Consider the following 23,328-nt stretch of genomic DNA (forward strand, 5'->3'; position numbering starts at 1 on the left):
TGACACTTATCGTAAGTGCAAAAGAAAAATTATAGGGAAGTGCTAGGCAATTCATGCACTAGGTCTTACTCCCATCATGACACCTACCTCTTGATCTCAAGGGTTAACTGAATAAGCATAAGCCTCTACTTGATCAATAATATCTTTAGGAAGTTTCAAATGAACTAGCTATAATTCTTTTACTTTCTGGCGAGGCGGCATGTGAATGAAAGAACCACAATAATATTCATTATTTTCTCCTCTACCTGGTGCTCTAATATACACATCAAACCACAATGGCCTCTACCTGCACACTTTAATCCCTTGTATTATAACCTCCTCTTGGCGGCCTCAGAATTCTTCGCTAAATGCAGGCCTGGTAACGCGAGCTTCCCTTCATAAGCATCATTAGATGCTCAAGCTTAACTAAGTTCTCTTTTAGTTGGCCTAATTCATTTTAAAAGGTGAATTAAGTATTTCTCAATATGATCTAAAAATAGTGCCTCACTAATGAATTTTTAATTTGACAAGGGCACATCATCTTTGTAGGTGATTAGGATTTGACTAGATAACATAGTCCCTTGATATTACTGACACAAGATTGTGAAATATTGTGAGGTCTAGGATAATTCTTGTATCTTGATCCTCCTCATGATGAGTGTTCTTTTGGTCATCACATTCATATTAATTTTGAAAAGGAACTGGAAGGTCAAGTGGAGGAATGTGTCTATGAAAAAGTAAAGGCAGGAGGTTCATTGAGAGGAAATTGCCTCCATGATCAGATTCATTTCAACAAATTCAAGGGTATCATAGCCATCACAAAATAAGTAGATGAAGCTGAGAGGGTGGATTGAGATAAAAAGAATATGAGTGCAAGATTTGTATTTCATGTTGGGTTTATCAAAAAATGTATGCTCTAGTTGTGACTCACCTCTACTATGTAAATCACAAGTGAGGATCCACATGGGTTGTACATGTTGTATTGAATTGCTAATGGGTGACTTTTACTCATGTGGTAATAGCAAGTGAAGCAATAAGTAATCTAGAAAATTACCCTTCTCATGTGGAATAAGTTCCCAATGAATGAATGATATTGACTTGATTTCTATCAATTCTTGAGGAATTGCACTCTTCACGAGGAAGGAGTTCTTAGCAATTGGTAGCCTTATTAAGTAGGATCATGGAGGGAGGAGTTCTTGGCAAATGGTAGCCTTATTAAGTAGGATCATGGTATTGATGTTATGTATGGTTATTTCTATCCACAAAGTATAAATCTTGAGCATTCTGCTCAAGGGTTATGTTTGCATGAATGGTAAGAGGGTTTCAAGGTAATCTAGTTCAATGGCTAGCATGCAATCATTCTCTTGTCAAATCCTTTCTAATACCTTTTGTTGTTCAAAAACTTCAGTTACTGTAGGAGTTGGCAACAATTCACTCAAAGTTACTTCTACTCAATTTACTCTTGGAAATGTGTAGGCATGCAACATTAAAAGGTGATCACAAATGGAAAAATATGAGTATGTGCTGCTTTGATGCATATGTGAGAGCTAAAATAGATTTCTAGGTCGTTTTCAATCTGTGCAAAATTTCAAGTTTGTTTGAATGTTCAATGGGTTTTTAAATATGCTTACTTGTTTGTTGTTAACGTGGTTGCACGTCCTTGATTATGTTGAATTGTTTGTTTATTGCTAATAAACTACTTTTTAATGTTTTTTATGCTTGGATGTGCATGCATGCATATGTTTGTGAACAAGCAATGCCAAAGGTATAAGTACGTTCATGCAAACAACATTTGAATAAACTTTCTCCTTTTACTTTTAAATTGAGAATTTAACTGTTTGTTCAGAATTTGAATTATTCTTTGCTGATTTCAATGTGTTGAGTAGAATGGTTGATTTTCATTTAAAAAGTTGTTTGCTTGATTGTGTGAATTGGATACTGAATTTATTGTGATTTTCGTGAACGACTTTGCACTATTTTTTTTAGTTTTGAGAGGAAAGATAATGCTATTTCAAATAATGATTTGCAATTATAAACTCAAATTTGAATCTATAAGATATGAAAAGGGAAATGCTCTATCCTAATTCCAAACTATGCAACAGAACGTTACAAGTTTGAAGCAATCAATTTACTACATTACAAACCAGTCTTGAATAAATTGTAAATGAAATTGATACTCGCACCTACTTGTGGATGCAAGGCATGCGAAATTGATGCTGCAATAATATCATCCTTAGAAACCCAGCTTTTCATCTATATTCTCTCTTTCCCTGATGTTCTCATTTTATGGTGGGAAATGGTGAATAGATTGAAAGTAAAAGAACCAATGAAGACGATAGATAGATATTGTGATTGTTGTCATTAAAGAGTTAGTCATTTGCTCGAGAATGTTACTAATTGCAAAGATTATAGAGAACCGAGGGGCCATGTAGAGTTGATTGTGATTGCTTGAAAGAGTCTGGTACATCATGATGTCGAATCCCAAAACTCAGCGTAACCTGCAAGAAATTCTAGGAAAACCAAAAATATCAATGGGTTGTGTGAATCCAATTGGGAACCCTTGCAAATACTTTTAAAAGACTATGTGGAAGAATTTGAAAGACTATATGGAGGAAAATTCACAAAAGATAGAGAAAGCAATTCCCTTCCAAGCTAGACACACCTAACCATCAAAGTAAAACAATTAAAAAAAGAGAGAGAGTCATGCAGAGAAAAGACGTCAACAATTAAAGCTACTGCATTCATCCCTTTTGCTAACAATTCATTCGCTACAGCGAATGGAAGTTTGTCAAAGTGTTCCTATGATTGCTGAAGGGGTGAACTAGCATGAAAAGAGGGAGCATGTCAATTAAAGGTGGTCAACTAAAATTTGAAAAGACAGAAAGGTACACATACCTGGCAAATGATCAAGTAAGCATGAAATGAAGAGGAGGTCTTACAACTTCACTATGACACTGCCACACTATTAGAATCAATTAAGTGAGTCTTCATTATTTCACACCACATGGGGTCATATTCTAGGTTGCTAAATGATCATTAAACCCATTCAATTTTGAGTACTTGTAGCAACCACTCCTTTCACAATTTAGGTGTGATTCGGTTCTCTAACACAATTGTATATGCCTATTTCTTTTAACTTTGTTTAGCTTGCTTGTCTCCAACCCAAACTCTTTGCAATCACTAAAACTTTGAATACTTGCTCTTCATATATTTGATTATTCCCTCTCCTAACTGTGTACAGTGCATTCACAAGCTGCAATGTCAGACAATGAAATCTTGCTCTAATAAATTTTATGGTATTCAGTGATACATAAATAAGGGGCTGGAATTTCCCTATTTATAGAGTTATAGATAGTAAGAAACCAAACCTCGTGTTTATACAGATTGAAGTTCACATGCAAAACGCATTTACATTTACAAAATTTCATAAATAAGCTCTCCATAGCTCAATTACATGCCACACATTAGTAAGTCCCAAAATCACTGACAAGATGAATTTTCCAGAAATTAGTATGCATTTCATCTCAATTCTCAATTTTTATGAATTCCTATAAAATCTATTTATAGGGATTTCCTCCTGCATTGAAGTAAACTTTTATAGAAGATGAGCTTCATTAAGAGTATATAGATTTGTAAATTTATGGCCTTCAATAATAAGGATAAACAAACCAAAAAAACAGTTATACAAACCACCATTCCTATGCCTTTTGAACAACATTACAATTAAATTTCACCAAATAATACATATCAAAATAAAAGGCTAGAAAAGATGAATCCCGAGGGCATGAAAACGAATAAATGCAGTCAAACTTCATATCTTCCACACTAGAACTACCCATAATAATGTCTCCTTGTATAATTAGAATGTACAAAAAAGTGAAGGAAAACAGATGGTCCATTGACTGTATTTCCATACAACAAAAAAAATCCAAAAGTTATCCTGCAAAAATGCGTCCTTCCATAGGATATCATCAAAATTCAAAATACCTGCAAATAAACATATGTGACTTCAAAATTGGAAAATCAAGTTTATGTATTACCAAAGAAAATGTTGCAAATAATTATTTAAGAAGCTGCAAATTTACATATGTTTAACTAACCATGGTAACAGCTAGTCGGCCATTGCTATAGGAAGTGGGGACCCATGAGCCTAGCAATCTCAAGAAAGTTGACACGTTCTCTCCCATCAAAGATACTCTTCAGACTTTCATCACAGAGAATCTCTCTCCTGTTTGCTGGATCCTGTAAATATTAACAAAAAAACAAAACCTACAATTAGATTAAGCCCAATCATCCATTTACATTACCTTATGTATCCTTTCAAAATAATCAATAATTATACCTATAGTTGAAGAAAGTAGCAAATAGGTTGCTTGTCATGAGAGAAGCAAATTCATCCACATGGTATCGGAAACTCACAGTAACTTCTCCTTCAGAAACAAAATGTTATTAAAAGCTTAAAAAATAGGGGGCTTCTCCATTAAAAACACAATTACATAATTAAGACTCTTCAAACTGGGTTTGCAATGGTGTGCGAGTTCCCAATAATATTACAGACCCAAATAGTGGGCGTCACCCATGACCCCTCTAAACTAATTAATAGCCGCCTATTCTTAATAAGTCTAAAGTTTAAATAAGGCAAAAGGGCTTGAAGTGCATCAAAAATGGTGAAATAGGAGGCCGAATTAAAAAGAAGTAGACTATAATAAGAACAAACTGCCTTGAACTAATAAGGACAAAACAAGGAAAAAACAAAAAAACCATGGTGAGCCTCACGGGGGATTTTTGAAGCCCAACACAAGGAGCAAAAAAGGTAAAATGAAGAAATTAAACTACAGCTCATGACATGTCACTGGGGTTTGTCAAGGCAGTTGAGATTCTTTTAGAAGTTACAACCCTCTTAATCCATTCTTAGCAATAAATTGTAAGAGATGTGCTGCTGATACAGACAGAAGGAACACTCCTGGGTATCTTATCCAACTAATCCCAATCTACTAAGCTATGTATAGTTGTGAGCACTGATAGCTTGGTGATCTGCAGCACATTTGCAGCAGGTTTTGGCATTCAAGGTTGACCAGTTTTCATAGAGTAGCCCCAGATGTAGGAGAATTGTACATCTGATGTCTGAAAACTAGCTCATCCTGAAGTCTGAAAAGCCATTGGAAAGATAAGTACTATAAAAAATGTTTATATTACCAGATCTGCCAAGGGACCAGCCAGATTTGTGGTCCGGTCTGGTTCCTCTGTGGATACCAGGAGAGCGTGGCATGGGGGAGCTGGGTTTGTCTGGGATGAACCTAAGCGATTCCGGGGAAATCCAGATGGATCCCAGCAAACCCACAGTAATCCCATTGAATTTTTAACTTTTTTTTTGCTTCTTTCTTAATTTTTCCACCTTTGACTTTGACCTAGTTGCCCTAAAACAAATTTCTAACCCCAAAAGTGTCATCTAAGGCATTTCAAACACCAAAACACACTCATTTTAGCTATTTCTTTTTTTTTGTTGCAAAAAGACAAATACCATTCCAAAAGGCTGAATTTTCATTCTTGATTGTCATTCATCAAAGTGAGTTGAAAATTGATCATCGAAGGTTCCACAACAGTTGCAATGTTATTCTATGCATGTGCAAGTGTCCATTACCTATGGCTACCAAGAAGATAACAGAAGGATTTTTTTTTAAAAGATGTAAGTACTTTAATCTTACATTTTCGTTTTACATAATGAAACAAACTCCCTTCCTTTTCTTTTCTTTCATTTTCCTGGGAATTTATCACTATGCTTAAAATTTTAAAACAGTTAAGTTTTATATATCTATTTTTTGTTTTTAACTTTTTTATTGTTTTAAATGTGTAGTTTCTGAAATTTCTTGACATAGGAATTAAAATGGCAACTACTTCTCACTCCACATGCCAACCAAAATTCAAAACAGATCCGAGTTCTCCTCTTCAGAAGCATGTTGATATGATACAATCAATTCCAGGTAGTGGAAGTTATATTTGGATTTGCAAGGTGTGTGATTTTGGGTACTTAAATTCATATAGTTGGGTGAAAGTCCATTTGTGTAAAACATTTGGACTAGGCACCAAAGATTACCTTGGAAAGAATGATCTACCTATGCCATTGAAGCAAATGATAGCATATATTAATGAGCAGGAACAAGCAGATGAATCAGCAAACTGTAGAGAAAATCATCCTTTGGCAGAGAGATGATCAAAGGCAATGAAGCCCCCTATGCCCTCATCAAACCACTTATTTTTTACCACTCCTAAAGAGAAACCCACTACAAATAAGATACCAAAGGGATCTTTGGAAATAACATTTCAAAATGGGAGTCTGAAACATTGCTAATCGACACATAGCAAGATGTATTTATGCAAATGAGTTGGCTTTCAATGTTGTCTGTTCACTATACTCGTAAGAAATGGTGAGAAAAATAAATGAAGCTCCAAAAGGGTACAAGGGTCCAAATCAGGAGGTGTGTGGCAACTTATTGGACAAGGAAGTCAAGCTTGTAGAAAATTTATTGAAGCCCATAAGGGATCCATGGACTGAAATAGGGGTGTCCATTGTTTTTGACAGGTGGAAAGAAGCTAAAACTCCACCTTTAATCAATGTCATAGTAATGTCCTTTGAAGAGGCCGTGTTTTTGAAAGTCATGGATTGTGAGAGGGAGGTGAAAAATAGTCAATTCATTGCCAATATCTTCATTACAACCAATATGGCTACTAAGTCATTGGTTGAGAAATGTTATTCACATATTTTTTGGACACCTTGTGTGGTCCACTCTCTCAAACTTAAGTTATAAAATATTGGAAACAAAATTGATTGAATCAAAGAGTTGTATGCAGAGGCTGAGGACATCCAAATTTTCATCACCAAACACCACATGTCCAGAGGCATATTTAGATCATTTTCAAACTTGGAGCCATTGAAAGTAAATGAAGCAATATAAAATTTTAAATTTTAGTTTCACTTTATAATTACTTGAAAGTTTATTTTTTTAACCTTAGTTGCTTAAGTTATAATTTGATTGTGTATAGTAATTCTTCTTTAAAGTTTTTTATTATTATTTTATTTATTGTTTTGAGTAGGTTATTAAGACTCATTTCACCTTTTAACACAATTAACTTGCAACGACTTGTGAAGATTCAAAAACACTTTCTAGCATAGTCCTTAGTAAAACTTGATCCATATGAAGCCAAAGCAACACTAAGAGTGCAACAAATATTAAGTAGATGATCCTAGATGACAATTGGTAGTGGTACAATAGTGTGAAGTATATCCTTAGTTTCACTAATTTCATTTTGAGTATGATTCATCAAGCATTGCTGAAGAGATATATATGATGGCCACGACTCAATGATTGAGAAGATGAAGGCCATCATAAATGAAAAGAGCAAAGTGTTGAAGAAAATTTATTCAAACATGTGCACAAAATTATTGAAAACAGATAGAACACAATGACCAGCCTACTACATCTTGCTTTTGCAATGAGTCCAAAATACTAAAGTGCTGAGGTTTTTTTTATGCCAATGATCCTAATTTGCAAGATATAGTCACAAGTGAGTTCATTGATTTTGATCATGGTTTTAAGACTCGTGGACTCACCACGAACTTGCGACGAGTCGACTCGCCAAGGACTCGCGAGGCGAGTCCTGGCGAGTCCATATGAAAGACTTGCGAGTCTTTTGCAGGGACTCGCGTGAGTCTTTTGCTCGGACTCGCGAGTCTTTCATATGGACTCGCGTAGCCCAGAAAACACGCCATTTAAGCAATAAAACTCAGTTTTTTTTTTTCCCCTCATTTGACATTTTTGCTTGGTTATAACAGGTTTGTAGGGTTTGAAGGAGGAGAGGAAAGAAGATAAAATCAGCAAAAGAGATCTAGGTAAGGATTTTTCCTCTTTTTTTTTTTCATTGGAATCATTTCCATGTTTTGAAAATCCAAAAAATCTTGAAAAACAAGGGGATATGCTGCCAAAAAAAATTCTATTTCCTTTCCTATGTCATTTCCTCATATTTTTTTCTTGTTTTTTCTTGTTAATTTTCGCAAATGATTCATTGTCATTTTTTTTGTTGATTTTTCATAAAACCCTGCTGATTTTTTATTTTTTCATGTTAAATCAGCAGTGGCAAATTCAACTCCAAAGGCAACCCCAAGGTCAGGAAGACAAAGAGATAAAGCATGGAAATATGGGATTCCCGGAAGCACAAAGGGGGAGGTCACTTGCACCAAATGTACAAAATGGATGACGGGTGGAATCCATTGATTAAAATACCACCTTGCACAAATACCTGGATATGGTGTGGAGGTATGCCCCAAATCAACTCTTGAGATTATTATAGAGATGAAGGCCCTCTTGCTGAGAATGATATGCAAAAGGAAGAAAGGCAAAAAACAAAAGAAGCCATGGCAGCTGCAATGAATCCCACATTGTCCACTTCGGGTCTCATTGGTCACACTCGTGGTCGTCAGTCACTTTCATCTTTTGGTGACAATGAAGGTGAGGCTAGTGGCACTCATGTTAGATCAGACCCTAATTTTTTTGTACCACGCAACGTTCCAGGTGCACAACCTTCACTTGAAGGTACTGTTGATGTGTCTTTTATACACGACCGAACACAGAATAAAATACCTAAAGGTACCTTATCCTCTCTTGAATAAAGCTTCCCCGAATGTTGAAGATCTCACAAAAGGATCAATCGGAGTAGCTCCAAGGTTTTGATTGTAGGTTCTCTACGTGTGGATAAGCTCTTTTGGGATGACGTGATTTTGCTGGAATCACAAGGGGACTTACATTCGATGACCTGGGCGTCTGATTTGCTTTGGATATCACTGGAACGTGGGTCTTTACTGATCCTTGATTTTTTTAAAAGGGAAAAGGGTAAGGGTTGGAGAAGGATCTAATTCTAACACTAAGAATGTAGGAGCAATAGATGACCTTTGATAAAACTTTAACTAAGTCTTTCTTTGACATGCTAGGATCATCTCCACAAGGTTAGTGCGATCTTCTAAGGAAAGCTTTATGATGTTTAGATCACCGCTACAAGCATAGACACCATCAGGTTGATGCATATCATGAAGAAGCGATAATTGAAGTTAAGCTTAAGCTGAATGATTTCAATTGACTACACAAGGCAAGTTTGCAATCAACAAACCGCTAGTAGTATGGATATACAAATTTCACCATTGATCATACAAATTTCTTCCATTCATCTAATAACATGAAATTAAATTTGAGAAGTATAGAGACCATGCAAATTGTAGAATCGACACATAGAATTCACCATTCCTTCAATGAAGTTTACATGTCTTTTGCAACAATCTCTTGGCAACAATCTTTGCCTTCTCTTTCTACTCTACTCTAAAATGCTATCTACTATTGAGCTACTAATTATTGACTATCTCTGTTTAGCTAACTCCTAACTATTCTCTGACTATTAACCTTTACAAATGAGGAGCCAGGGCTTTATATAGAGAGCCCCTTTACAAACAGACGACTCTGATTTCTTAGAATCAATGGCTAGGATTACAAGATAGAAACCCTAATTAGGGTTTGTTACAACAAACTTCCTCTAGCCAATGAGAAAATTACATTCCAAGAGTGAGGACCAATAGGAAGCATGGGTAGGTACATCGAAGTTTCTGCCGCCTCCAATAGATTAGATACATTGAATCTGGTCCTGCTGAGGTGGACCAATCCGACCGAAGGAATGATGACTGGGATGCCACCTTGTCTAACGCTTGTGACTTGGTTGATCCTCTTCTTTTTTTGACGTGATAAATGATGCACTTATGGTCAAGTCTTCTTTCCTTGACTCCCTTGTGCTTGATAAGGCTTCCTTATGGTCAAGTCTTCTTCCTCCGATAGCATATCTCGCCCTAAAGTGCTAGCAAAGCCTTTCTTTGTCATCTTGTGGTAGAATGAGGTCTTGAGGCTAACTTGAACTCCTTGAGCACCCCTAGTCTTCCAACGCTTCAAAGCACCTTGAGTCCTCCCTTTTTGCATGTGGAACGTCCTTGATGATGATGAACTGGAAGAGGTCGCCCTTGCCCTGGCTTGGTCTTCTTACATCTGCAAAACCAACCAAAAGGTGATTAAGGACACATAATGAATTCATTCTAACATAGCATTTCCTACCTTAAATCATCAACAAGAAGACATTAAAATGGAGTTTGCTCTAGATTCTCTCCAAGGACAGGCCCTATAAGAATTTCGCTCTGGACCCTTTGGAAGGGTCAGGAGTGAAATTTGCATTCCTGGCCTAAATTCTTCTCACTTTGTGACCATGCTTGCTTAGATGCATGCCTAAGAATCCCTTTAATCTCAACCAATACCAAGTTTGAGGTAAAATTCGAGCAAGATGGAGTCTTTAAGGATTTCACTCTGGACCCTTTGGAAGGGTCAGGAGCGAAATTCTTCCTTGAGCTCAAATCCTTACTTCATTTTCACATTTCTTCACTCCAAATAAGTGAATTGCCTACGATAATACTTGGGACATGGATTAGTTCATAGTTTAGATCAGTGTAGAGTGTCCTATAGAGGAATTCGCTCTGGACCCTTTGGAAGGGTCAGGAGCGAAATTCCTATTCTAGGCTCAATTCACCTTCAAACTGACTTGACTTTGTCTTAGACTTGATCCTAGATCTATTTCCTTCCATATCCTTGCAAATTTGCTCAACCATTCAATGATTTAGGTGAAGAATTTAGGTCCTTTGTGAAATTTCGCTTTGGACCCTTTGGAAGGGTCAGGAGCGAAATTCGACATTTTAGCCTCTCCGTCAGGACTCATATATGGAATATATGTTATATTCCATATATACTGTCAGGATGTTTGAGAGTGGTTTCGGACCTACAGGAGTTATAATGCAAAATCTAGTTTTTGGAGGATTCTTCAATTTTCTAGACTTAGTCAAATTTCAGGATCAAGATGACATTCCAGACTTAGCCAAAATTTCAGGACATTTGAGGATCAGGATGACATTCCAAACTTCTCAAGGTGAATTCGCTCTGCCCTTGATGTAAGGGATGGGACCTAGGAGGACATTATGCATTCAACCAAGGTTTGATTTAGCAACTTGAAGTGCGACCAGATAGTACACAAAAAACACCCTAGGAATGATCTAAATTACCCCTAATCACTCAATTGACCTGACCTCTTGAGGAGATCCACCTAACTCAAGCAGAGCCTGCTACCCTAATGAGCCCCCTAGTGACCCTTCAAATGCAAAAGGTCAATAGACAAAAACATAAAAGACCTAAAAAGCAAACCCTAGAAAGCAGAAAGTAGGGGTCCCCATTTGCAATGGGGCGATGTGTGAATACGTCACAACAGGTACAGGATGGAATAGAGAGAAGCATGAACAAGCAAAGATAGCAGCATCAAACTTTTGGTTTTACAATAATCTACCTTTCAATGTAGCAAACAATGTGTATTGGGAAGGTTTGGTTAATGCATTAACAGTTGCGGGTAAGGGGTTTAAGGCTCCAACAGGTCATGACTTCAATGGGCCATTGCTAGAGAAAGCTGTAAATAATACACAAGTTGTGGTTGATGATCAAAAAAGGTATTGGAAGAGAAAAGGATGCAACATTGTATCTGATGGATGGACAAATGGACGAAATAGGACTCTTCTCAACTTCTTGGTGGTTTCAAATGGTGCAATGGTATTCCTAAAGTCTATTGATGTATCAAATGAAATAAAAAATGCAGAGACTTTGTGTAATCTATTGGATGGGGTGGTTCAAGAAGTTGGAGTTGAGAATGTTGTCCAAATTATCACGGACAATGCAGCTGCATATGTATCTGTAGGTGGAATGCTTATGGAGAGGCATCCTACGATTACATGGAGTCCTTGTGTTGCACATTGCTTGGACTTGATGCTAGAGGACATTGGGAAGATTGGATGGGTGAAAAAGGTGGTTGAAGATGCAAGAAGTGTCACCAAATTCATCTACAACCATACTTGGGTGCTTGCTTTGATGAGAAAACACACACATGGCAAGGACCTTGTGCAACCTGGAGTGACACGATTTGCTAGCCACTTCATCACTTTGCAGAGCATTCTTAGTGTCATTCCTCATCTTAAGCAGATGTTTGTGTCTGATACTTGGTTGGGGTCTGCATACTCCAAAAGACCTGAAGCAGAGAAGATTGTGAGCATTGTTTTTGATGAAGGGTTCACCAAAAGTGGAGAGGAGTTGATTGCGGTAAGTAATAAACACAAAAGTAAACTTTATACAATCTTGTCTATTTGCTGATTTTATTTTTTAGGGGTTAATTTTGTACTAATTTAAAATTTGTTTTCATTTTTTTAGGTGACAGAACCCTTACCTGGTAAGGGTTCTTCATATGGTGGACGGAGAGGGCATGCCAATGGGTTTCATTTATGAGGCCATGGATAGGGCCAAAGAGGCCATCTCACATTACTATCGTAAAAATACAAGAAAATGTGAAATCCTTTGGTGCATCATTGATCGTAGATGGACAAACCAACTCCACCAACCGATACATGCCTTCGCCTACTTTTTGAACCCAAAATTCTACTTCTCCGATTCATTTAGGGCTGATGAGGAGGTCATGGCAGGTGTTATTGCATGCATTGATAAGATGGCACCTAAACCTTTGTTGAGAGACAAGGTTCTTGATGAGTTGGAGGTGAGATTTGACATTTGCAATTGCTCTATCTTTATTTATGAATTCGGAAATGTTCATTATTGAATTTGAGTTTGACACTTTGACTATCTATTTATGAATTTGGAAATGTTCATTGTTCAAGATCTACAAGAGCGCAAAGGGGAGACTCTTCTCATCACAACTAGCAATTGATAGGAGAGGAAAACAACAACGAAGAAAAAATTTAGTAACTTAGTTCAATACTGCAAGAAAAAAACTACAGACTTGATTGTTACATTTTTTTCTCAATTCTAATATTTCTAAATGTTTTTTGTAGATTTATGGTAGGAAAATTATGGTGTTGGCATGCCTAATCTTCAAAAGATCGTCGTCTTTGTTTTGTCTCAGCCATGCAGTGCTTTTGGGTGTGAACGAAATTAGAGTGTATTTGAGAGCATTCACACAAAGAAGAGAAATAGATTGACACAAAAACGGCTCAATGATCTTGCCTTCGTTCAGTACAACCTTCGCCTTCGAGTTAGACAAGTGGAGGGTGTTTCACATGAGGCCATTGACTTGGATGAAATTGATCCATATGGTGATTGGACCATGAATGAACAAAATGATGGTGACGATGTCCTCCTTACCGAAGAAGAAATTGCAGAAATAGAGAGAGGAGCAGCACAAGAAGCAGAACGAGCAAGATTGGATGAAATGGAGGATGAAGATGAGGACGAGGATGAGGACGAGGATGAGGACTTTGACTTTGAAGAAGAATCATCTCACCATTTAGTTACCACAACCCCCACTGCTACTACTTCTCGCTCAAGGCCTGAAAAATTGAGCTATATTAGGAGAAATACAAAGAGGAAGACGTAGTCTTCTCTTTAGTTTGTTCATTGTTGTTTTTCACATTTGGAGTTGGAAATATCATTATATGTAATTTTGTAAACATTTATAAACTTATGCTGCTATTATACATTTTAGAGTTGAAACTATGAGTATGAATGATGAAATTTTCAATATTGCATGTATGTAGATCATATGACATGTGTAATGTTTCAATTATGGCTCTTATGTTCTCTAAATGCATTAATTTCTTTATGTTTTTTTTATAAAACTACGGTTTTTTTTTTTTTGCGAGTCTTTCACGAGTCCAAGTCCGAGTCCAAATTTTTGGTTTGCCGAATCCGTGGCGAGTCCCGAGTTTTAAAACTTTGATTTTGATAACTCTAGTGGTCAAAATATTGAGACTCCTCAAGATAAAATGAAAAAGGATGCTCAGAGTTGGGTGTTACTTTCATGGCCAACAATTCCAACACCTACAAACCCTCCCAATCAAAATTTTATCGCATGTAATTTTGATAAATTTTTATCTTCTGATATTTAATATTTCATTTATAGTTTTCAAAAATTTTAATTTTCAGAATGTATAACTCTATCTCTCTACTTTGTCTTCATAGGTTGATCTGCATCTGAGAGGAGTTCGACCAAATACTCTTTTATCCACACAATAAAGCACAACAAATTGCACTCTAAAAGGTCCAAGAACTTAGTGTATGTGCATTTCAATTTGCACCTACTTTTGCACAAACAAAATGCCTACAAGGGGATATGAAGTTGTGTGATATGGAGCAGAGCATACCAGCTTGGACGCTTCTACTTCCTAAAATGTCACACTTGAGGAGTCTGAAAAAAAGCACACTTTTAGTGCAAGGGGCAGTAGACTGCTTGTGGTTCTTTAAATGTTCCTACATCATCTAATGCCAATGATGATGGTAATATTGATGATTTAAGAAATCCACGTGCCACTAAGAATGAGATAAGATTTTACCAGTAGATCCTCATTGATCTACAACATAAATTATCACAATCTCAATAATCTGGACAAGGTAATTGATGAGCTGCAGGCTGAACTTCAGAAAACAAACCCAAAAGCAGGATATTCCAATCCAAAACATGAATGCTTTTAGAATTTTTATTTTATATTTTGTGTCAACAATAAAATTCAGCTAATTCAGCAAAAAGAAGCCAGAAAACAAGAGTAAAGGTGTGAGAAGCATAAGTTTCCCAAAACATGATGTTGAAGAAAATAACACAACCTTACTATTCTATTTCAGTGCAGTTGAGACTTATATTGTACCATGTGGATGAATGATGAAAACAAGAGTTTTATGGTGGATTCATGTTAATTTTTTTAGAGGTCTTCCAAAGATTGATAAAACGTTGTAACAAAATAATATAGAAGCAAAAACATGAAATTCTTTTATGCAATAGGAAGGACTTGATTTGTTATATAAGAAGGCAGCTCCCAAGAATAATGATCCTGAAGAGAAAGGTCAATACATTCACATGAAACAGCTAGGAAAGATTAAAGAATGCCCACATAAGACTGATTCCAAAACCTAAATCTAACTTTCTGTTGTGTTAGTTTGGACTGATTCGATCAAGAATGTGACCATTATTCACTATTGTTATTAAGTTATAAGATTCCAGAAAGGTCGCTAGCTGAACAAGATATCAGTGACAAAAAGGAAAAAAGAGATGGGTTGGACACTTTCAAGATCCCCCTATGTTTCAAGAAAAAAAATTCCTTTGGGAGTATTCCAGAAGTCCACCAAACCTAGAACAGAATCAACACAATCATAATGCTCGAGGAGTAAATTGCATAAGCAATATATCATTGTAATTAATCTAGTTGTTAGTGTTGTATGACTGTAACTAACATAGAAGCAAAAACATGAAACCCTTTTAAGCAATTGGAAAGAATTAATTTATTATATAAGAAGGATTTGCTCCCAAGAACAACAATCCTGAAGAGTCAAGCCAATGAATTTGCATGAAATAGGTAGGCATGCTAAAGGATGGCCCCTGTAAGACAGATTCCAAAACATAAATCTGGGATCCTGTTGCTGTAGCTTGGACTGATTCCATGCAGAATTTTACCACTATCCACTATAGTTACAAAGGTATAAAATTCCAGAAAGGTGGCTATCTGAATGAAAAAGCAGAGACAAAAGGCAAATGACACTATATAAATCCTCCTCTCTTTCAAGAACGTGGTCTTTCCAGAAGTTTCCATAAAACCAGAACAGAAATCAACTGACTCAATCATGATGCTGAAGAAGTAAATTGAACACAACAATATATCATTTTAGTTAATGTAGCTGTTAATGTTGAGTTGTAACTATTAGTAGCAGTTAACAATTGTTAGCATGTGATCACATAGATCTATGTTGGTGGTGGTTATCAGTGGTAGTAGATAATTAATGAATTGCTGCCATTTATAGAGTGTGCATGTTAGGTAGGAAGAATCATTTATGAAATTGTATGATACTCTGCTCCAAGCTCTCCTCATGTTGTTGACTGCAGTTTTCATGGTGTTGCCGATCTTTTCTCATACAAGAATTGGCATTTCCTTTTGTTATTCTTTATGATGATGATTCTGGTGTCATAATTCTGCAAGATAATCTTTCCATACTCCATGTCTGTGAGGCAAATGCAAGATTGCACTCAAAAGCATAAAAACCGATAGTAAGAAGATGGAGTTCAGAAAACAAATGTATGAACATTGTGGCAGATACACAGATTTTATCCTAGCTAATTGTTTAAGCAGCTAAACACCAAAGCAATATCGCTGTATTCACCCTCCACTTACCTGTCTGAAGAAGCAAATGCATTTTGTGATAAGTCTAACAATAAAAATTATCGAGGGGTGAGAAAACAAACAAGCTGATGAAGAAAACCAAAAGAAATGTTGGAGCTCACAACAAAGGAGAAGTCTGCTATAGTCCAAGCATGGAAGCCTAGAGAAGCCATTTAAAATTCTCCATAAATAACTCAAATGGAAAAAATCAGAGAAAAGAAATAGAGACAATGTTGGAATAGAAACGGGACTTGCCCGGACTCGGCGAGTCCGATTACGAGTCATGCTCGGCAAGTCCTAGGGACTCGGACTCGTCCGAGTCTAGCGAGTAAACTTGCCAAACTCGCCTCAAACTCGCCAAACTCGGCGAGTCCCGAGCCCCAGACTCGACCGGCGTGGGCCAAAAGTAAAAGACAAAAAAAAATTACTTTGCAATGTTTTTTTAATTCCGTTTTTTTTTGTTAATTATCTTCTATCCCTAAAAGTGACTTTCATTTCATTCATTTGCAAAAAAAGGAATAAAGTGAGTTGGGAAGAAAAACAAGGGTGCATAGAAGAAAAACCAGCAAAGAGGAAGCTCAAGTTTTCTTCAATTTGTCACATTGGAACTGCATTGTGTTTGGATTTGGTGCATCAAGAGTTGGATAGGAAGACTTTGCAGCTCATTTCAAGCTTGTTGTAAGAGGTAAGATTGTTTTTTTGAAGATTAGTTTGTTTCTTGTATGCAAAAATTCCATTTTCTATTCATTTATTTTGAAAGTTTTACATTTTCTTTCAAAATCTTTTATATGTTTGTATGTAGCATGTAGTATGTAGTTGTAGTGTTGTACTATGTAGGGTTTGTAAATTTCTTTTTTTTAAAAGCAGGGTTTGACAAACCCTACTTTAGTTTTTTTAAATGTATGTGATATGTATTAATTTTATTTTGTATTTGTAATGTTTTATTGCAGCAAACTTCACTTTCTTATTTGCCTCAACTTCAAGTTTCACAAAACTATCCTAAAATGTCTACTTCAGCTTCTAGACCCCCCATTAGTTCATGGGCAAGGAAAGGGGCAAACAAAATGTATGTTTTGCAAAACAATATTCCATGGAGGTATACATAGGCTGAAATACCATATTGCTAGTGTGCGTGGACATGATGCCGAACCATGCCTAAAAGCAATCCCTGAGGCCGTACGTGAATGTTATGTAATGGTTGAGGAAATTGAAAGGAAAAAGAAACAAAAGGAGGATCAAGCGGCCATTGGGAGAGAGACAATTTTAGGAAGAGGGACACAGTTAGGTTGTGTTGGAGGCCCTTCTTCCTTACCTCCATATCGTCCCACTCAGTTTGCTACTGCTAGTGCTTCCGCTTCTGCTTCTGCTTCTATAAGTGGTAGTGCCACCGCCACTTCTCATGCTCCTAGCACTAGTAGTTGTAGTGGGAGTATTAGCATTGGACCTAGGATTCGTAAATCTAGGTTGGATTCCTTCTTTGTGCCTCACACTACTCCTGGGTCCCAACCGTCGCTTGAGGGCATGGGCTGGAACAAGGAGGTTCATGATGCTGCTAAAATGGCAGTTGGCAGGTTTTGGAGCTACAGCTGTATTCCATTCTTTGTAGCCAGGTGAATGTTTTACTAACTTTTATTTTTGATAACTTTGATTGTTTTAATTTTTATACTTAACTTATCTCATTGAATTTTTATACTTAACTTATCTCATTGAGTTTCTTTGCGACAGGTCTCCTTATTGGCAAGAAATGGTTGATGCCCTTACCATATGCGGGGCGGGGTTCAAAGCCCCTAGTGAGAGTGATTTGAGGGGACCCATTTTGTCTCAAATGGTGGATGATGTGAAGAAGGATTTAGATGAACAATGCCAGATATGGAACACTAAAGGTTGCACCATCATGACTGATGGTTGGACAGATAGGAGAAATAGAACTCTCTGTAATTTTCTTGTTTCTTCCGCAAGTGATTGATTAATTTTAGTTTCATATAGTCTTTAATTTTTTTTTTTTTATCTAATGGTTTATTGAATTATCATTGACCTAGCTTTATTTTTTTATTTCAGGGGGCACCGTTTTCATCAAGTCCATTGATGCCTCCGCCCATTGCAAGAATGCCACCTACCTATGTGAGCAGATAGAGGAGGTGATTGAAGATGTGGGTGAAGAGAATGTGGTACAGGTGGTGACCGACAATGCAGCAAATTATGTTGTTGCGGGTAAACTTTTGATTACAAACTAATTTTGTTTGCAAATTAATTACTATCTTGTAGTTTGTACCTCCATTAATTACAATTTACAATGCAACAAATTATGTTGTTGCAGGTAGACTATTGATGGAGAGGCACCCATCTATAGTTTGGACTCCATGTGCTACTCATTGCATTGACCTCATGTTGGAGGATATTGGAAAAATCCCATGGGTCAAGAGATGTGTAGAAAGGGCAAGAAATGTCTGCAAATTTGTATATAATCATTCATGGGTGTTGGCTCTTATGAGACAATACACAGAGCAGAAGGAGTTAGCTTGTCCAGGAATCACAAGATTTGCTACAAACTTCCTCACATTGCAGTCCATGCTTAGGTCTAAGTCTACCTTGAGACGTATGATTGTTGGTGAGGAGTGGTCTTCCTCATCCTATGCTACCACCCCTGCAGGGAAAGATATGGCAGACTGCATTTTTTATGAGCAAGACTTTTGGGTCCCCTTGTGATGAGATAGTGAAGGTAATTTTTTTATAAATTCTACAATTTAACTTCATGTTTTATAACTTATTATATGTATTCTCTTATTTGCTCATTTTTCTAAATTACACAATATTTTCAATTTTGCAGTTTGTTAAGCCCTTGGTGGTTTTGTTGTGAGTTGCGGATGGAGATAAGCCCGCAATGGGCTATATATATGAGGGCATGGATAGGGCGAAGGAGGCCATCAAATTCGTCTATGGAGGAGATGAGAGCAAGTATGGTCTCATTTGGGAGATCATTGATAGGAGATGGCATCATCAGCTTCATAGGCCCATCCATGCGGCAGCCTATTATCTGAATCCGGCATTCCATTTTATCCCTTCTTTCAAGGCTGATGTGGACGTCCTTAATGGGCTATACGCAATCATGGAGAAGATAGGACCTGCTGGTACTTCTCAGATAGACCTTTTTCGAGAGTTACAGTTGTTCTCAGATGCACAAGGGGAGACCTTCTCTTGTCCTGTCGCCAAAGACGGTAGGACAACTATGATGCCAGGTAAAAATAAATTGTAAGGCTTAATTTTAGTTTTATTCAATACTATATTGTAACTTGTTAAATGAGTTCATGAGTGAGACTGATTTTATTTATTTTTCTCATTTCAAACTCAAATCATTGGTGGAGCTTTTTTGGCCCAACGACACCAAATATTCAGAAGTTGGCCATTCGCATCTTGAGCCAACCATGCAGCGCATCAAGTTGTGAGCGCAATTGGAGTATGTTTGAGCACATACACTCGAAGAGGTGCAATAGATTATCTGTGGAGAAGATGAATGATCTCGTCTTTGTTCACTACAACCTCCGCCTGAGAATGAGAAAGAATGCATTAGTTGACATCTCTCCTATCATTCTAGATGAGGTTGATCTTGAAGTAGAGTGGGCCAATGAGAATCAGACAGCTCTTGGGACTCCTACAGTTGTCTTTAGTGATGATGACATTGATTGGATTGACCAGGTAGATATAGAGGCTGAGGCTGTAGCCCTGGCAGAGGAGGAGCAGAGAGCACGAGCAGAGACAGAAAATACTGAGACTCAGAGTGATAGTTGTTCCTGATGTTGGTGAGCATGGCATGGTGTCACGGGGAGCGACTATGGCTGTTGAATCATCCAGGACCTACTTTAAACGCCTTTGCAAGGGGCCAGGGTGAGAGGGTGCACGGCCCTCTGAGTCATAGGCTTGTACACTTGTAGTTGTATTTAGTATTTACTATTTACCTTTGGTATTTGTATGAAACATTTGATGATCATCATATGATGACATGGGTTTTTTATTCCATGAGTTTTGTAATATTACATTTGACAATATTTATATATCTATGTTTGTTATTTTCTTCAGCTACAATTTGTGTTTATGCTTATGTGATTGATGTATACTTGTGCATGCAATCAAATGAGCCGAGTTTGATGATGTTTTTGTGTCTTTAAGGTGTATTCAATAAAGGGTGTCTGAAACAAGTTTTAAATCTTTAAAAATCTCTAAATTTCTTGAGTTTTTCACTTTCCCGAGTCCAGCCGAATCTGGAGCGAGTCTGACGTCGAGTCCCGAGTCCGAGTCCGAGCCAAGTCCAAGTCCCGTTTCTTTGGTTGGAATACAGAAATACAAGAAAATGATGTCATGGGTAGGAATGAGACTTCAACTAAACTCATGTTAATTTAGCCTTGAGGATGTTGAGATGAAAAATTATACAAAACTTTATTACCATCATCAATATAATCTCATAATATTGAAAACGCTCAATCAAACATAGAGATGAACCCTTACACAATCTGCTCTGTTTCCTCCCAAACAGCTAGGTAGTTACTTACATTTACAACGTTCTAACTTCTAAGTATTACATGCTTGATTTTAAGTGTCTCTGAAGTTCAACGTAGTTAATCTACAAACATTTCCAAATAGATTGTACATGTGATTTTGTGGTTTCATAGATTCTGCAGGATCTGAATTAATCAAAATTATTTTATGTTTGTTTTATATTCTCTTATAATTTCATCCAAAGACACCATGTCCTTAAATTGATTCAATATATAGTACGCTTCCTTTGACAGTTGAAACATCCACTAATTTGCAGATTGTTGGAAGAGCAATCGACACTCCAAACCATAAAAGTTCCACCAGCTCAAAGGTAGCACCAAACGTACTAATGAGAGGCTCCTAAGTTGGAAACCTAGTCGATGAAAAATAACATCAGACTTGTAACTCCACTATAACTTCAGGGGTTGAGGAGTTAATCTGATGTTTGCCATCCGGATTGTGGATTGTTCTACCAAAACAGAAGCGAAAATACATACTATTGCATATACCACCATCCAGGGCACAAAGGGCTCACAAGGCCCGGTCCCATGTTCGAACTCCACAAAACAGGCAGCACAGAACATACAGGAATTCATAAGACAAGTGCCCAATGTCACAGGCCAAAGATAAAGGCAAAATGGGTGTTCACATAAAAGCGTGCATAATATTTCCAGGAAAGATAACTATTTTGCAAAAATTCCATGCAAATTCCAGAAAAGGTTTCTACAAATGTTAGGAAACAAACAATGCAAGGAATGGTACCTGTAAGTTGTTTTCCTTAATGTACTCCCAAATCTTTTTGATGGCCTTGGTGCGGGGTATCTCTGGTACGCCTAAGAACTTCTGCATAGCAGGCGAAATCGGGCGCGGTTGAGTAATTCCGCCGCCGCGGGAGGACTTTCTGCTGTCTGCGCATGTGACCGTGACCATCGGCTTATTCATCCGATGGCCCCTCTGCTCAACATTGCTTGCTTTCACAGAGGCTACAAAACTAGGTGTTTGTGATACTCGCAAGGAAACTGCCATTAGCGCCATCGCTCCTCAATCTCTGGAATCTGGATTGAAAGGCTATAAGTAACCAAGCTTCTGTTATCCACTTTTTTGCTTGGGAATGTCTGTGATCGGGTTTAAATTTGATGTGCGTATGGCCGTATTCAGGAGTTTTAGACATTAAATACAAAATTTGTAAGAAATTTATTCGGCACGAAAGGAGAGATTTCAGACAGACCGTTAATATATGATTTTTTTATTTTATTTTTTTTAAAATAAAATATTTTTTTAATATTTGAAAAGCAATTTTAAATTGATAATTATTATGGAATTTGTGTTTAATATATCAATAGATTGTCAATGTGCATCCCAAGATCACACTAATTAGGAAAATGGTCAATAACAAGGGAGACTAGCCATAATGTCTATGGTGAGTGGACCCATGAGAGCCACATTTTGGGTGGAAATTATGATTATGATCATAATGGCATCCACGTAGAGGTGAAAGCATCTCTACTGATGTGAGAAGGGAGTGCATGAGCAACAGTCCACAAAGTATTAGATGAATGTTCAATAAAAGTCTATAAGTGGAATATCTCAAAATAATGGTATCAACCTAGACTTGAATCTATAACATAACGTTAAAGCATATAATGGCTTTATCATACATGAAAATGTGAGCATCAACATCAATGCTTAAAAATAAAGCAACATTCAAATCTTTTCATATGCTAATTAAAATTTATAATTTGAAAGGATGTCAAATTTGGATAAATCTTGAAGATATTTGATGCTAATCACCTAAAAAAATCTTATGTTAAGAAAAAAAAATAAACCAAAAAGACTTGAAAAAATCATGTATCTAGTTTCTAAATATCTACAAATAGGACGAAATGGGTTGGAAACACTCAATTGGATAAGTCAAAATCTAATGGGAAGACCTAGTAAAGGAGACAAGAAGCAAAGTGAGATAGTATGGGCTCCAAAATGTTAGACCAAACTATTTGAAATATGTGTTGTTATTAAGTGGTAGAGGACTTGAGATACCACTTGACTTTGAGTTTTAAAATCATGGTAGATGAGGAGAGAGCCATGAATAGCCTTTAAAAGGTTTGTAATTCTAGAAAGGAGTATCAAGGTACTACTTTCAGTCATTATATTAGGGTCTCGTAAACCAAATCCTAATATTATGGATCATCTATGGAGGAACAAACACCATAGTGATTTGAACAGACTCAAAATTTCAATTCCCAAATTTGTATTTGCTTTAAATTCTAGCCAAGATAGCCCTTAGTGACCTTAGAGAAGAGGTGAAAGTGTAACAAATTCCTCATTTAAATTTTTTTAATCCACACACCTATGGAATATTGAAAAGTAATCATAGGATACCACCAAAGAGATTTCTAGTTGATAGAAATCCTAGAACTAAAATTATTCCCATTCTAGAAAAGGTGGGGCTTAATGGTTTCCCAAGCCTTCTATATTATTTTGGCAACAAAAATTCCTTGGATTTGCATAGGTTTCATTATGATAAGGATAGAGTTAAGGCCTAGAGCTTGAACTAG

General features: G+C 36.8%; 1 protein-coding gene across 1 annotated transcript; it reads right to left on the reverse strand.

The window, feature by feature from the left end:
- Positions 1 to 3,589: 3,589 nt before the first annotated feature.
- Positions 3,590 to 21,973, reverse strand: LOC131072867 (protein TRI1). The gene is made up of 3 exons (XM_058009153.2): positions 21,536 to 21,973; positions 4,080 to 4,221; positions 3,590 to 3,966 (listed from the first exon to the last, which is right to left on the reverse strand). Exons 1-2 carry the CDS (start codon positions 21,806 to 21,808, stop codon positions 4,105 to 4,107), a joined length of 390 nt encoding a protein of 129 aa, XP_057865136.1. The 5' UTR covers positions 21,809 to 21,973; the 3' UTR covers positions 3,590 to 3,966; positions 4,080 to 4,104.
- Positions 21,974 to 23,328: the final 1,355 nt, after the last annotated feature.

This window comes from Cryptomeria japonica, chromosome 6, assembly GCF_030272615.1.
Source record: "Cryptomeria japonica chromosome 6, Sugi_1.0, whole genome shotgun sequence".
Classification (NCBI taxonomy): domain Eukaryota; kingdom Viridiplantae; phylum Streptophyta; class Pinopsida; order Cupressales; family Cupressaceae; genus Cryptomeria; species Cryptomeria japonica.

Bases quoted from the DNA above. Each gene is read 5' to 3' on its own strand.
- LOC131072867 (XM_058009153.2), bottom strand. From the start codon at position 21,808: ATGGCGCTAATGGCAGTTTCCTTGCGAGTATCACAAACACCTAGTTTT. The intron at 4,222-21,535 runs GTACCATTCCTT...TAATATTTACAG, and splicing joins TTAAGGAAAACAACTTACAG to GATCCAGCAAACAGGAGAGA.